Here is a 14258-nt window from a genome sequence, read left to right on the forward strand (position 1 = left end):
TAAATATAACAGATCCACCCATGTAACCACCCTCCAAACGTGTGTGTATGTGTGTGTGTGTGTGTGTGTGTGTGTGTGAGTGTTAAAGCCTTGAAAGGGAGGATGACCATTCTAGGTTTAGGAGGAAAAACAAAATTATGAAAGAAAAAAATTAAGATTTGAGGAGAAAAACAAGTTATAACCTCAATAGAAGAAAATGTAAGTAAAAAATAAATACACTAACAAAAAAACCTGAACTTGACTATTTATTTTATAAAAATATATTTAGTTAACTTTGAAAAGACCCTTAAAAAAGATGAAAAAAGTACTTAAAATTCACCAGAGGGTCAATAAAGAAAGGAGAAATGTTTGCTCTAAGATATTATCAGATGAGAGCAAATTAAAATGAGGCAGTAGTTTTGTTTCTCCTATAAAATGGGCCTGGTGGGATTATTCATCATGGATGGGATTTTAAACTACTACAATTCTTCTAGGCAATGTACTGCTATGAGGAACCATTTTTAAATTCCTATACTTCTCAGGAACTCCATTTCTGGGCATGTAGCCCAAAGAAACAAACCAAAATATGGAGAAACATATGTGCAGAGATGTTCTTTGCAGTGTTTTTTTCCTTTTTTTTAAATAGAAAAAACTCAAGTGAGGGAGCCTAAAAAGTTAACAGAAAGGGAAGGGTTTGGTGAATTATGGCACATCTATGTACTCTGTGGAATATTATGAAGGCACTAGTATGATGTTTTCGAAAACTACAGAGCAGTAAGAAAAATACTTAGGATACGCAGAAATGTTGAGAGAAAAAACCACAGAACTGAAAATGGTAATATGCTATAATTATAACTATGTTTCTTAAAAGCATGTATATTTAAACTATGTTTTAAAAACCATGTTTTCTAAAAGAATGGGGGGGGGGGAACAAACAGCAAATGATGGTGACAGTTCCTAGGGAGGCCTGGCTGGGCCACAGATGGGAGTGGGCTTCTGGACCACGGAGCCAAGGTGGAAGAGGCAAGGGGGTGCTGGCGGGGGCAGGGGCCAACTTACTGGAGGGAGGCGGGGGCAGGAGCACAGTCCCGTGTGTGTGTGTGTGTGTGTGTGTGTGAGAGGAGGGGGGAGCTGAGTATGTCCATCGGCCAAGACTAGTCAGGGGAGAGGGGTATAAGGCTCTCCTTTTGCTCCAGGGTTGTGTTGGGTCCTAGCCTAGGCTCCAGGCGCCCTGTGTGTGGTCCCCAAAGCACCCTGCAGTCTTTTCAAGGGCTTTAACATTGGAAGGGCCTTGTTTTCCAAACCAAACGGAAGTGCTCTGTAGTCCCGGAAGTGCTTTGATGCCCCCCGGAAGTAGCTCTGTGAGAAAGAGTGCTTAGAAATCTCAGAAGCAAGTTGTGGCTTGGACGCCAGACCAAGCTTTCCCCAAATCTTGGATCTTCGCGATTTTTTCAAAGCGCTTTGAGGTCACGCACTCTGTTGCAGGGCTTTGCCACCTCTGGAACACTGAGAACCATCATGGGCAGCTGAAAGAATGGCGACGAGGTCTCTAAATGGCCGGAGCGGCGCGAAGTTAAGTAGCAAGGGCAACACTCAGGGCCCCCGGTTAATGCGGATGCCTCTGGGAGCCCACTGATGTGTCCCGTCCAACCAGCCACCTCCTAACTCTATTTCCTTCAGGAGAGGCCAGTGTCCCCCACCGCCTGAGAGCACAGAAAGAGGACTTACAGCTTTCAAGCTGAGGTTTTTCAGGGGTGCAGCCTGCCAGGGGAAATTCCTCCCGCCACCCCCCCAACCCCCCCATTCCTCAGGACCAGGTGTGGGTGGAGCCTCTGAAAACGCCTGATGCGGGGGAGTACTTGGGGCTCCTCCCATTGGCGGACTCCCCTCTGCTCCAACTCTCCTGAGCTCAGCCCCTCCCTAGAGGAAATGGCTTCTCTCGAGGATGCCTACCGCTGTAGGAGAAGTTCCAGACAGAGTTCCCGTAACTCCACAAACTCTGAAATTGCAGCCCAGGCTGAGGGTCACAGTAAGTCCAAGGACCCAAACAACGTCAGGAGAAAGAGTGCTACACTGCATGACCAAAGCGCTCCATTCATCTATGGGAAGGGTATCCAGGGCATCCTGGGAAAACTGATTCCAGAAGCAGAGGAAGCTGTTGGTGCAAAACCCAGCATAAGAGAGCGTCTCAGCCCTGGACAAAGACCTGCCAGGGTCGTCACCTTCCCTGCTCCTCCAAAAAAGCAGCTGCCAGTCCCCGAGGTTAGAGTGGAGAAGGAAATGATAGCGATAGAGGTCAACAGTTTTGGTAACAGGAGAGTGATTATCGATCCGCAGGAGAAACCCTGTAAGAAGTTGCCAGTTGACAGAATGGTGCTCAACTTTAAAAAAGGCTGTCCGGTCCCAAAATTTCTAGACAGACGTGACTGTTGTTCAGAGATCCAAAAGCATCAAGAAAGGGAGGCCATCGCTGAGCGCCCCTTTTCACTTAGTCACCCTCCTGGTGTAGAAGAGCTAGCTGCAGCCAGATTCCCTCAGGAGAGGCCAGTCTCCTTGGGTTTCTCAAGAGTTTCAAAGCCTCCATCCTTCACCACGGGTGGTGGTCCGGACCAACCTCATTTGCACAGGGGTCTGCGGCAGGCCTATACCAGCTGCTGGAGCAGCATTCACCAGCCTTCTTACTCTCCCTCTGTGGGCAGCAGCAGCGACACCACACCCCAGGCCGGGAGGAACAGCCGCAGCTTTTTCAGTGATTATCCCTCCGGCTCAGAAATGCACTTCCAAAACTGGTCCAGAGACTGGAAGGCATTAGAGGAAGGTCCGTCCCCGAACTTTCATGCCTCTCGTTTCTCCAGAAGTTTAGAAGCCCAGGAGCAAACTGTCCAAGAGGAGACCCCGTCATATCCTTTTGGAGAATATGCATCTAATTTTTGGCCCAGATGCCACTGGAATCGAGGCCTAGGTCATGGTTTCATTGACACCCATTGCCACTTGGATATCCTCTACTCCAAGCTGTCTTTCAAAGGGACCTTCAGCAAGTTCATAGAAATATACAACTATACCTTTCCTAAGGAATTTCAGGGCTGCATCTCTGATTTCTGTGATCCTCGCACACTAAGGGATGGCCTCTGGGAGGAGCTGCTGAAAGATGATCTGGTTTGGGGGGCCTTCGGCTGTCACCCCCATTTTGCACGTTACTACAATGACACTCAAGAAAGAAAGCTTCTGTACGCCTTACGGCACCCCAAGGCCATAGCGTTTGGAGAGATGGGATTAGATTACTCTTACAAGTGCACCACCCCGGTTCCACAACAGCACAGGGTGTTTGAGAGACAGCTGCAGCTGGCCGTGTCTCTGAAGAAGCCCCTGGTGATCCACTGCCGAGAAGCTGACGAAGATCTGCTGGGCATCATGAAAAGAAGAGTGCCCCCTGACTACAAGATCCATAGGCATTGCTTCACGGGCACCTACCCGCTCATCGAGCCCCTCTTGAAGTATTTTCCCAACATGTCTGTGGGGTTCACAGCCGTCCTGACCTACTCTTCCGCCTGGGAGACCCGCGAGGCTCTGAAAATGATCCCACTGGACAGAATCGTCGTGGAAACCGACGCGCCCTACTTCCTGCCTCGTGGGGTTCCCAAAAGCGTCTGCCAGTATGCCCACCCGGGCCTGGCCCTGCATACGGTTCGAGAGATTGCCAGAGTCAAAGGTCAGCCTCTCTCCTACACCTTGGCCATCTTGCGCAAGAACACTAGTTACCTTTACAATCTTTAAGCAAAGAGGGTATCGTCAGGAGTCTTCCAGGAAAGGGGGATGAGCAGCCCAACAGCACAGACTTGGTTTGAACTCTGCCTGTGTCCCAAGGTCAAGGACGTGTTCGGTGAGTCCACTGGGACAGAAAGAGACCATAATAGGATGCTTGCCTCAAAACCTTTTCATGAGACTTCTGCTTCTGGCTGGTAGGGTGGGGTGCAAAAGAGTGGAAGGAGGGAGGGGGAATTGCTCTCAATGTTATCAAGGCTTTTTCCTCCCAGCCAAACTGTGCTGGGGTAGGCAGCAAAAAAGAAAGGGTTCCATAGGGTCAGCGAGTTGACTAATCCAAACCCCTGTTCTCTGCTGCCTGGGTTTTTGAGCAGTTGGTGCATAAAGTCACCCTCCTTCCTACTTGCCTTTCAAGAAACAAACAAACAGCAAAGAAGGATGAATTTTAAGAGTGAGCTAGGTAATTTGCTCTGTTGATTCCCAAAATGTATTTGTTATTATAGGAATTCTAGAACCCATATGGTTTGTTCTTAAGTTCATAATTCAGTGGCTGTGCAACTTGCAATTTCTTATTTCTAAAGATAAACCAACACTAGCATTTCATCGCAAAGGAAATCGATTTAGATAAAAATTAGTCTGTTAATAGTCGGAATGGGCCGGGGGTGTGGTGGGGTGGGGGAGCTCTCCATGGAGGAGCTTAGAGCGACGGGAGCCAGATCAGTCGAATCTTAGAGCAGCACTGAGATGAGTTTCATATCTGAGCTGAACTCCCGACGCTTGTATAATTGCACACCTCTCACATAACCAGTATATTAATAGCAACTGTTATTCAGATTGCTCTGACTCTTAACAAGGCCCAACTGTATACCACTGAGAAATGCTGTTCTCCCGAAGGACAGAAACGGAGAAGAGCTTCAGGGGCCCACTGGGCAAACAGCAGTCCTTCCTGTGAGATTAAAAGGAACCCACATATTTGAGTTCCAAAATCTAACTCTGCAAGCCAAAGCGCACACCTAAATCCAGGAGCCTCTTGATGAAAATAGGCCCAGCATACTCCAGACTTCTCTAGATTCCTGTTTCTGGCCCATTTATCCAGATCCAGAAAAATCTGCCGGCTCCTCGCCATCTGGTTCTTAGCTCAGAAGTCTCCTCCACAGAGAAGCCTTCCCAGACTACCATGTACATAGTGCTCCCCTCACCTGGGGAGAAAAAAACTGCTCGGCTTCCTTTTTTGATTTAATCCTAGCACTCAGCACTGTCTGCAAATTGTATATTTACCTGTGTGTTTGTTGGTTATCTTCCCCACTAGGTTTATAAGCTTGTCAGTCCTGTTCACACCCCCATACACCTTGTACATATACCCAATGTTAGAATAGTGCCTGGAACAGTGCGGGCACCCAGCAAAGATTTCTTGAGTTAACCTATGAGTGAACAGCAGACTTCACTGACCCCTGTGAGTTAATGACAATATTTAAGCAGGGGGGTCAGATATTAGGGAGAGAAGAGAGAAAGAAACCATCTTATTTCTAGCACCCCTCTCTAACTTAAAAGGCAAGGATTAAAAGGCAGCCATACTCTGCTGTTTAGAGATCCTCCATTAAAGAGAAAAAATATCAAGGTGAAGCCGTACCAGGAACTTGACAGTTCAGCTTTCCTCAAAGTAACACTAAGTAGGTCATAGATTTTTCCCCTTTGCTGGGAATCCATTTGGAGAAGGAGGAAGTATCAGTGTAAGAAAGCTGTAAGTGCTTTACTTTGTTTTAGTAGGACCCAAAGAAGTTGATGCAATGAGAAAGGTGCAAGTTGATTATATTTTCATGCCAGGAAACCTTCAAAAACGAAGCCGGTGTTTGAAGAAGGTTTTTCTCTTTTCCCCATTTAATGTACACTGTAAATAGACTTTGAGCAAAGTGTGTCCTTCGACCCACAGGAGCCCTGACCTTTTCATAAAGGATTGCCGGAAAGAAGCTTCTGTGGACACACGTAATGGGGAAACACTGAGTTCTACAAAATTTAGATTCTGGTGGAGGGGGGAGGAAACTCACATGCCCTTTGATAAGCTAATGTGAGCCACAAATCCTCAACTTCCTCAAAGTTAATTCGTTGGATTAAGTCGAGGTACAATTGAACAAGCTAAATTCTTTGGGAACACCAGCTTGGAAAAAACGTGACTTCAGGTCATACATCTGCTGTTGTGGTACCCTTGTCACATTGTGGATGTGCCTCTATTTCTCACATCCTCTTTCATTTACCTCTCTCGCTGTATAAGATCCACAGAGAACAAAACATCATTTAATCTGATCCTATCAAAGTGATGTTACCAAACGGGCATTTTAACAATGGGTCCGAGTGAACAACAGCATATCTAAGTACACATTCCAATTTTCCTCTCCAAAAAGAAATGGAGAAAAGACAATCTTCTTACCTGCATAGATTATATTCGGCTGTGTTTCTAACATACAGGAGAGAGCCTTGCCATAATTCAGCTTTATTTCATTGGGAATGAGAGTGAGCAATGTAGTTTTTTTTTTCTGAGTGTAGTATATCCAGAGTGGCCCAAATCAGAAATCCAGATCTTCCTTTACTTATTTCATGAATGTAGTAAAGAGCACTTTGTCTATTCATGTTACTAGTAAAAACAAACTATCAAAACCTTGTGATTGAGATGTGCAAAATTTGGGGCACTCTGTAAATGGCTTTCTAGTGATAGAGATTCCATTGAACCTCAAAGAATGATTAGAATTCGTATGTTTGCATGGCACTTCAAAATTGGTGGGTCTGCTCTCACATTCTAGAGGCTTCAGAGAGCCATGAAGGCGACCGGTGATCTAGAAATTCAATTTGCCGTTAGTGGTCTCCAGGCCATTGGTCAGCCCAGAGTCACAAGGCCTTTTGGGCCCATTACCAGGCTCCCTGAACCCTGGCACTCCTTTGACTGCATGTCAGTATTTTGCTGCTCTTAAATTTTAGAAAGGCAGCTCTTTTCTACCTTTAAAAAAGCTCCACAAGAACGAACTCCCTACTTAGGGAAAGATTTTGTTGTTTTAGTTAGTCTTTATTCAGATGCAAAATTAGTCCCTGCTTATTATAGGATTTTTGTGACAACTCAAGAGCACAAAGTAGGATAAAAAATAGGCCATAATACTTAGAGACAGTCACTTTAACAACCGGAGTGGCTCCGTGGCAGTGTTCTTGATATTTCTGTAGTTATTGTCAATTCCAGTATTGTGGTCTTTGAATCAGTTTTGCTAATGTTTACTAGAATTTTCACTTCATAGTTAGCATAAGCTAGACATTTTATTTCCTCTGAATTTGTGATTTAAATACATTATTTTGTATATCTTGGTTTGCTATCCTGAGCAAATGAGCTAGTTTACTAATTCTGTTGTCTGTTCTAAAGATTCAACTCTTAGACTTTTTATTCAAATCTATTCCGTTTATGGTTTTATAAAATCCTGACTCCCCCCGCAACCCCCCCCCTCCCCGCTTCAGTTGCTGGATGATCTGTTTTATTGTGTTGTTTTTTTCCCTAATGCCTTACATTAAATGCTTAGTTTATTTTTAATTTCGGGGGAAAGAACAAGGCATCTAATACCATAAATCTGCCTCTAATTGTAACTCTGTTCTATCTATAGGATTTTTTCTTTTTTTTCCTTAGGATTTTTTTATTTTCATGAAGTTTACTTTTCCACTGTAAAGATTCATATATAAAGTATTACCAATATATGAACAGAGAGGAACAGAAAGTACAGGTTTTTCTGCTACCTGGAGCCCACTGTTTTGTTAATGTCTTCCCCTTAAGGTAACTGTGATTATATAGCTATGTCAAATTATAAGTACTTTTAAAAAAACGCATATGGTTTCATGCCCATTCTTACTGAAGATTTACATACTACAACATCCCCCCACAGTGGGATCAAGATACAATGTTTCTGTTCTGGTATATTTTTCTTTCTTTGTTTCTTTTTTAATGTAGCTAGAAACATAAAGCATGTATGTTTTTTAAGCAAAGCTAAAGAAAGAACATGTGCAGGTCCTAGGGAAAGACAATATAAAGATAAGCTTTTTTTTTCTTTTGACTGAGGGAGATTTTCCCTGTATTCATTATTTTTTAAGAATTTTTAGTTGAAGTATTAATTCCAAAGATTAGTATCTACTGCAACTTATCTAAGTAGAGAAAAGTAATAGGTTTTTCTTCTTTTATCTCCCTGTATTGTATTTGGGGATCATTTCATCATTGTTCATTATAATTTTATCTTTCAATAAACATTTTAAAATATTGCCATGTTTTGAAGTTTTTATTTTATAATCATAAGGTTTCTATTGCTCATCACTAATCCTTTTATTTCATGAGTTCACCATGGTTGAACTGTTTAATTTGCTTTAATTTGCTGGAGTGCATCTTTGAGCAACTTCCTCAGGAAAAGTATGCGGATGGCGTATTTATGAGAAATCACATATCTGAGAATATCTTTCCACTGCTTTCACTAATGAATAACACCTCGGCCGAGTCTAGTATTTCTGGGTCACAAACATTTTCCTGTAAAAGTTAGAGACATTGCTTCATTGTCTTCTGGCATTTAATGTTGCAGAGAATTCTAATGCTAACTTCTGCTTTGGGGGTTAAACTACTTTTTCTGATCAGGATGTTTGGTAATTTCTTTGCTTTATCCCTGAAATTAACAGAAAAATTGCCAAACTGTATCAAATTATTTTTCTCTCTTCTGTTACGGTCTCTGGTACATGGTAAGGACTCAGTCTTCAGGTCTGTGTCTTTTTAAAGTCAAGAAGGTGGGATCTGTTTTTATTATTTTCGTATAATATGCTTAACTGCTTTGGCTGCTTTTAATCTAGCTTCTAATTCTTTCAGAACAACTGTCTGTATATGAGAACTCTGCTCTTTGTCTAGCCTTTCATTATGCATCTTGTGCTCTTAGAGCTGACCTTGCTCCACATTGGGGGAGAATTTCTCAGGTTTGCCTTTACCATCATTCATCTCATTTTCTCCAACTTTCACTTTTTTCTTTACCAATATAATGCATCTTTGAGTTCCCTCACACTTCTTCCTTCTTAAGCGAGCTCCCTTTGCCTTTCTGCCTAGAGTCTTACTCAGCAATATTTTAAATTTATTCTCTCGCTCTATTTTCTTCCTCCAGCTTTCACCCCCCAGAGATTGCTTTCACTGCTTCCTTCATTCTGTTACTTCCGTGCACTCAACAGAAAGCACAGAGCAAATTGTTATCAAAAGCATTCATTTTTCCTATAGAAAATATTTTTCTTCCTCTGCCTCTTAAATACTCTACTCTCCTATATTTACATCGCGGGCTTTTCGGAAACCCTATGTTGGCTTTCTTTTTTCATTCTTGAACAAAGAGCCATCTATCCAGACTGTTTTCCCCCAAAACAGGGTGGGTAGGATTCCCCTCTCCCTTCCTTCACCAGCCATTCTGAGGTTTTTTGATTCCTCCTTCCACTGGGAGGCTGGTTGATAGAAATTCACATACAGCAGGTTAAGAGAAGTAGGGAGGGAGGTGGCGGCCGTGAGTAGTTCCCTAGGGGAAAAACTTTCCCATTTTCCATATAAACATTTTCTAAATTGACCTGACCTCTATCTACTCCAGAACAGAGCCAGTCCTTCCTGTAAACTGCCTGTGGCGACAGAGCCATACCCTAATGCAACTATTCCTGTGTAAGTGAGCCAAGTGCAAGCCCCTACAGGTGGTCCTAACCGCCCCCCTCCATTGTTCACACTTTTTTTTTTTTTAAACGAAGTGAAACTGCCAGGTTGTTGGCTTTAGTACATTTCCTCAATACGAACCCATCTGCACTACACCTAGTGGAAATTCCTCCAAGATTTCAGCAGAAAGATGGACCTACCAGCCCCAACCTCCAACACTAATAGGGTTTCTCCATATTTTAATATGTTGCAGTCATTTTAATTGGGACTGCGAAGGTGAAGAGGTTCATCGAAATATCAAGGCTCAAGTTAGAATCTCACTCCAAATTCTCAATTTTTTCCTCTCACTTTTTTTTGATAAATTTATGTTCCTATGGATACTATGTTTAAATAGGCATATCTTATTTTAAGAAAATTCAACTTATACAATTCTGAATCTCATTTAGCTTGCTGAACACAGGAGAGGGTCAGTAAAGGTAAGTTGAATGACACAAAATACAAAATAGAGAGAGATGACTTCTAAAGAATTTTTTATTACAAAAATATTATCATCATAAATCTACTTATGATCTGTGCTCAAATTTTTCATGACTAAATCTAGGGTTTAAGATGAAACACACCTATATGGACAGTGTAAGCATCCATCAAATTTATTTTTACTTGTCTGCTGCTTCTTAAGACCCGATTTTATGATGCATAAAAGGGAAAAAAGATGTGGCTAGAATATCACAACATTCTTCTTGTGGCTTTATCACTAATTAACCATATAACTGGTGCAAACCACTGAAACTCCTTTGTTTGCCGGTTAACCTTTCAGCAAAAAATTAGAAAATCAACACTTGCTAACCACAGGACAGTGCAACACTATTTAAAGGACCAAGAAATTTATGTATATATAACAGAGCTTTGGAGAGAAAATGAATGTATAAAAATACTGAATAATATATAAATCAGTGTAGGATGCAAAGCTGGAAGCTTAAAAATACTGTCAAAACCACATCTAAAATAGTCTTTTCACATCCTTATGGAATCTATTGAGCAAGGCAATTAAAAAACACTTGATATTACTAAGAGAAAAGGTTCAGATCCACTGCTTTAAATCAGACATCCTGGGAAAATAATTAGAACTAGAAGGGATCACACCTCATCCAAAAGAAATCATGTTGTGAATCATGGAGTTTCATAAACTGAATAAAGAAAACTGAATATTGAAATATTCAGTATAAAATATACAAAAGAAAAACAGCACCTACAATATAAAAGATAAAGGGAAAATATATTTGGTAAAAAATACATATATTTGACATTTACCAAATATATGTGTGTGTGTGTGTGTGTGTGTGTGTGTGTGTGAATTTTTTTTTTCTCCCAGAGGGAATAATATGAGAACTGAGGTAAACGTGCCCCCTCATGCCACCATATTGAGATACATGCTTTCAAGGTGGGATTCTACCTGAAAGATTCAGAAAAAAGATGCTTAGGAAGGATGACTTATGTGTTCTCTTCCAATCAAAATAATCCATTCTGTAATTCTAGTAATAACACAATAAACTGGACTCCCCAGTACACTGGATTGCCCTATGGGTTTCAAAGTTTGTGATTTACTTCCTACAAGTGCATCAACAGCTGAGACCACAAAATGGATACTCAATACAGGAAAGGCTCCTTTATCAAAAGCAAGGTATTACAGACCAAGTGAGTTACAGAGCACCTGCCAAATTCAAACCTGTGTGTGGAGGGTAAATCTCTCAAGACAGTCTCTCCAGCTCTCAGAATTGTACAGTCAAATAAGGGAGATGAGATTATATGCAAATAACTCCAAAGCAGGGTATGGTTATCTCCAAATAATTATAATGCATTGGCTATAAAGCAAAAAAGCCATTAGAGATTCAATAATATTTTTAATTCTTTAAAAAAGATTTTACTTATTTATTTGACAGAGAGAGAGAGAGATCACAAGTAGGCAGGGAAGCAGGCAGAGAGAGAGGGACGGGGAAGCAGGCTCCCTGCTGAGCAGAGAGCCCGATGTGGGGCTCGATCCCAAGACTCTGAGACCATGACCTGAGCCGAAGGCAGAGACTTTAACCCACTGAGCCACCCAGGCACCCCTCAATAATATTTTTCAAACTCCTTTTGGTGTACCTTGCTGAGTCCTGCTATGTGTCAGGCACTGTGCTAGACTCTTGAGATTCAAAGATAAATGAGAAATTGGCAACATTGGTCAAGTAGTCAGAATGGATCAGACAATGTGTTCGGTGCTTTTATGCTCTACCTCATTTATCCTCACAACACATCAACAACATAGGGGATATTGTGATCATTGCTTTACAGAAATCAAGGTTTAGGATGCTAAATAATTTACCGAAGGACTCAAAATAAGAGAATGGGATAGCTGGGGTTAGAACTCAAACTGCCTGGGCGCCTGGGTGGCTCAGATGGTTAAGCGGCCGCCTTCGGTTCAGGTCATGATCTCCGGGTCCTGGGATCGAGCCCCACATGGGCTCCCTGCTTAGCGTGGGGAGGGGGGCAGTCTTCTTCTCCCTCTCCCTCTGCCTCTCCCCACCACTCATGCTCTCTCACTCTGTCAAATGAATAAACAAAATCTTAAAACAAAAAAAGAGAAAAGAAAAAGAGCTCAAACTGCCTAGCTTCAGAGGCTACAAACTAATCATGATCTCCCAAACTGCCACAAAACCCCAGTACACTTCAGCTCCATGGAAGACACAGAGAAGCCTAATGGGGCTACTGTAATAGCGTTTCAAGGTGCTCCAGTAGGAGATGTGCCTAACCACCCGAGAGCATCAAGAAGAGGGCAGCACGTCCAGGTGACATCCGAAATGGGTCTTCAAGGTTGAGAGATGGAAGGAGAACTCCACATACGGACAAGTGGGTAAGGGCATTCTCTGCAGAGGGAACAGCATGTGCAAAGTTACAGGACCATGTTAGTGCTCCCAGATGGGCGGTCCTGCAAGTCATTCTGTGTGGCCAAAAGCTGAATGGGAAAGGGAGGGCAGAGGTGATAAGATTAGCAAAGCACAAGAGTCAAAAGACAGGTGGTCCCTGGGTCACGCAAAGTTGAGTCAAAGGACTGTAGACGTTTTGGGGGAAAGTTAACTCTGTAGCAGCGTGGACAGTTGAGGGAGAGGATCAGATTGGAGGCAGGGATGCCACTGAAGAGGCTGCTCTCCAGGGGAGAGACGTGAACTAGGAGAGCAGTGATAGCCTTGGAAAAGAAGCGGATGGAATAAGGATTTCAGAGGGAGATGAGAGAAAACTCCGGTCGACAGTGACAGAGGGAGCACAACGGTGATTCTCTTATTTGCTTAAACATAAAAATATGTAACATCATGATGTAACATTTAGATAATAAGCCAAACGTGCACACTCTCAGCATGATGGTTTATTCCAAGAGAAGACAGAGCAACCCACTAGCAGCTAAAAAATCCATCTCGTCTGAGATCTCTGAAGAAACTCTACAGGTGATTCAAATTTATACTCTACATCTACACTTCCTCCAAAATGCCTTTCCTCTTCTTTTTCAATTTTCAATAGTCTCTTCACTTCCTCACCATTGCTTCTGTCCGTGAGCCTTCTCTCTCTCTCAACCCACCCCCACTCTAGGCTTCTTCGTTTCTTACATCCCCCAAAACCCGAGAGTCTAACTGAAAGACTCAGAATAATCCTCAGTGGATAGAGGATGGGGAAAATAGGAATGAGCAAAGGCAAAGTTCTGTTCAGCACACAGGGCATGGGGGAAAAAAGAGAAAGCTGAGAGCACACATGAAGAATATTATTCCGGGGGGCCCAGGGTGGCTCAGTTGTTTAAGCGTCTGCCTCTGACTCAGGTCATGATCCCAGGGTCTTGGGATCGAGACCCATGTCAGGCTCCCTGCTCAGCGGGGAGTCTGCCTCTTTTCTTCCCCTGCTTGTGCTCCTTCTTTCAAATAAATAAATAAAATCTTAAAAAAAACAAAACAAAACACAAGAATATTATCCCAGGGGGGCCTCAGTGGCTGTCAGTTAAGCATCCGATGCTTGGTTTCAGCTCAAGTCATGATCTTGGGGTCATGGGTTCAGGCCTGCATCAGGCTCCATGCTCTGCACAGAGTCTGCTAGAGATTCTCCCCCTCTCCTTGTGCCCCTCCCCTCACTCACACACACACCTGCATGAGCTCTCTCTCTCTCTAAAATAAATAAATAAAAACTTTAAAAAAAAGAGTATTATCTCCACTACATGTTAGTAAGAACCAAAGTTTTTTATTTCCCCCAAAGTTTTAATTAATAAAGCTAATTGTAAAAGTCAACTAGGCCAGAATTGAAAATAGTTTTATTTTGGGGGCACCTCGGTGGCTCAGTGAGTTAAGCCTGGGCCTTCGGCTCAGGTCATGATCTTAGGGTCCTGGGATCAAGCCCCACATCAGGCTCTATGCTCCTCAGGGAGCCTGCTTCCCCCTCTCTCTCTGTCTGCCTTTCTGCCTACTTGTGATCTCTCTCTCTGTGTGTGTCAGATAAATAAATAAAACCTTTTTAAAAAGAGAGAGAGAATCGTTTATTTTTGACAAACACAAATGCAAAAATAAATTCCCTGAAATACTAGATGAAAAAAATCAACAGTAGAACCAGAGACAGAGAGAGGGAAAATTAACATACACCCAAAATGGTTTCATATTTTAAGCTAAAAAGAAAGAAAAGAACAGGGTAGATGGCAAAGGAAATAAAGGGTCTGTAAGAAGTTTCTACAACCCAGATGATGATGGTATAAAATCTTTGATTATAAGTTCAGAATAGTCAGAATGTAAACACAGTTGTAGTAGTCTATTACTGACTTCTATTGGTTCTG

General features: G+C 42.5%; 2 protein-coding genes across 3 annotated transcripts in view; one reads left to right on the forward strand and one right to left on the reverse strand.

Moving 5' to 3' along the window:
* The window catches only part of EFHC2 (EF-hand domain containing 2), a 184442-nt gene that overhangs the window by 121448 nt on the left and 48736 nt on the right, over nucleotides 1-14258 (reverse strand). The window lies entirely within an intron of this gene.
* On the forward strand, nucleotides 1825-3902 carry LOC116857972 (putative deoxyribonuclease TATDN2). Its single transcript, XM_032842477.1, has one exon. It carries the CDS (start codon nucleotides 1825-1827, stop codon nucleotides 3751-3753), a length of 1929 nt encoding a protein of 642 aa, XP_032698368.1. The 3' UTR covers nucleotides 3754-3902.

This window comes from Lontra canadensis, unplaced genomic scaffold, assembly GCF_010015895.1.
Source record: "Lontra canadensis isolate GAN:19392208 unplaced genomic scaffold, GSC_riverotter_1.0 scaffold131, whole genome shotgun sequence".
Classification (NCBI taxonomy): Eukaryota; Metazoa; Chordata; class Mammalia; order Carnivora; family Mustelidae; genus Lontra; species Lontra canadensis.

What these genes read in the sequence shown, in the direction of transcription:
- LOC116857972 (XM_032842477.1), top strand. Translation starts at nt 1,825, where the DNA reads ATGCGGGGGAGTACTTGGGGCTCCTCCCATTGGCGGACTCCCCTCTGC.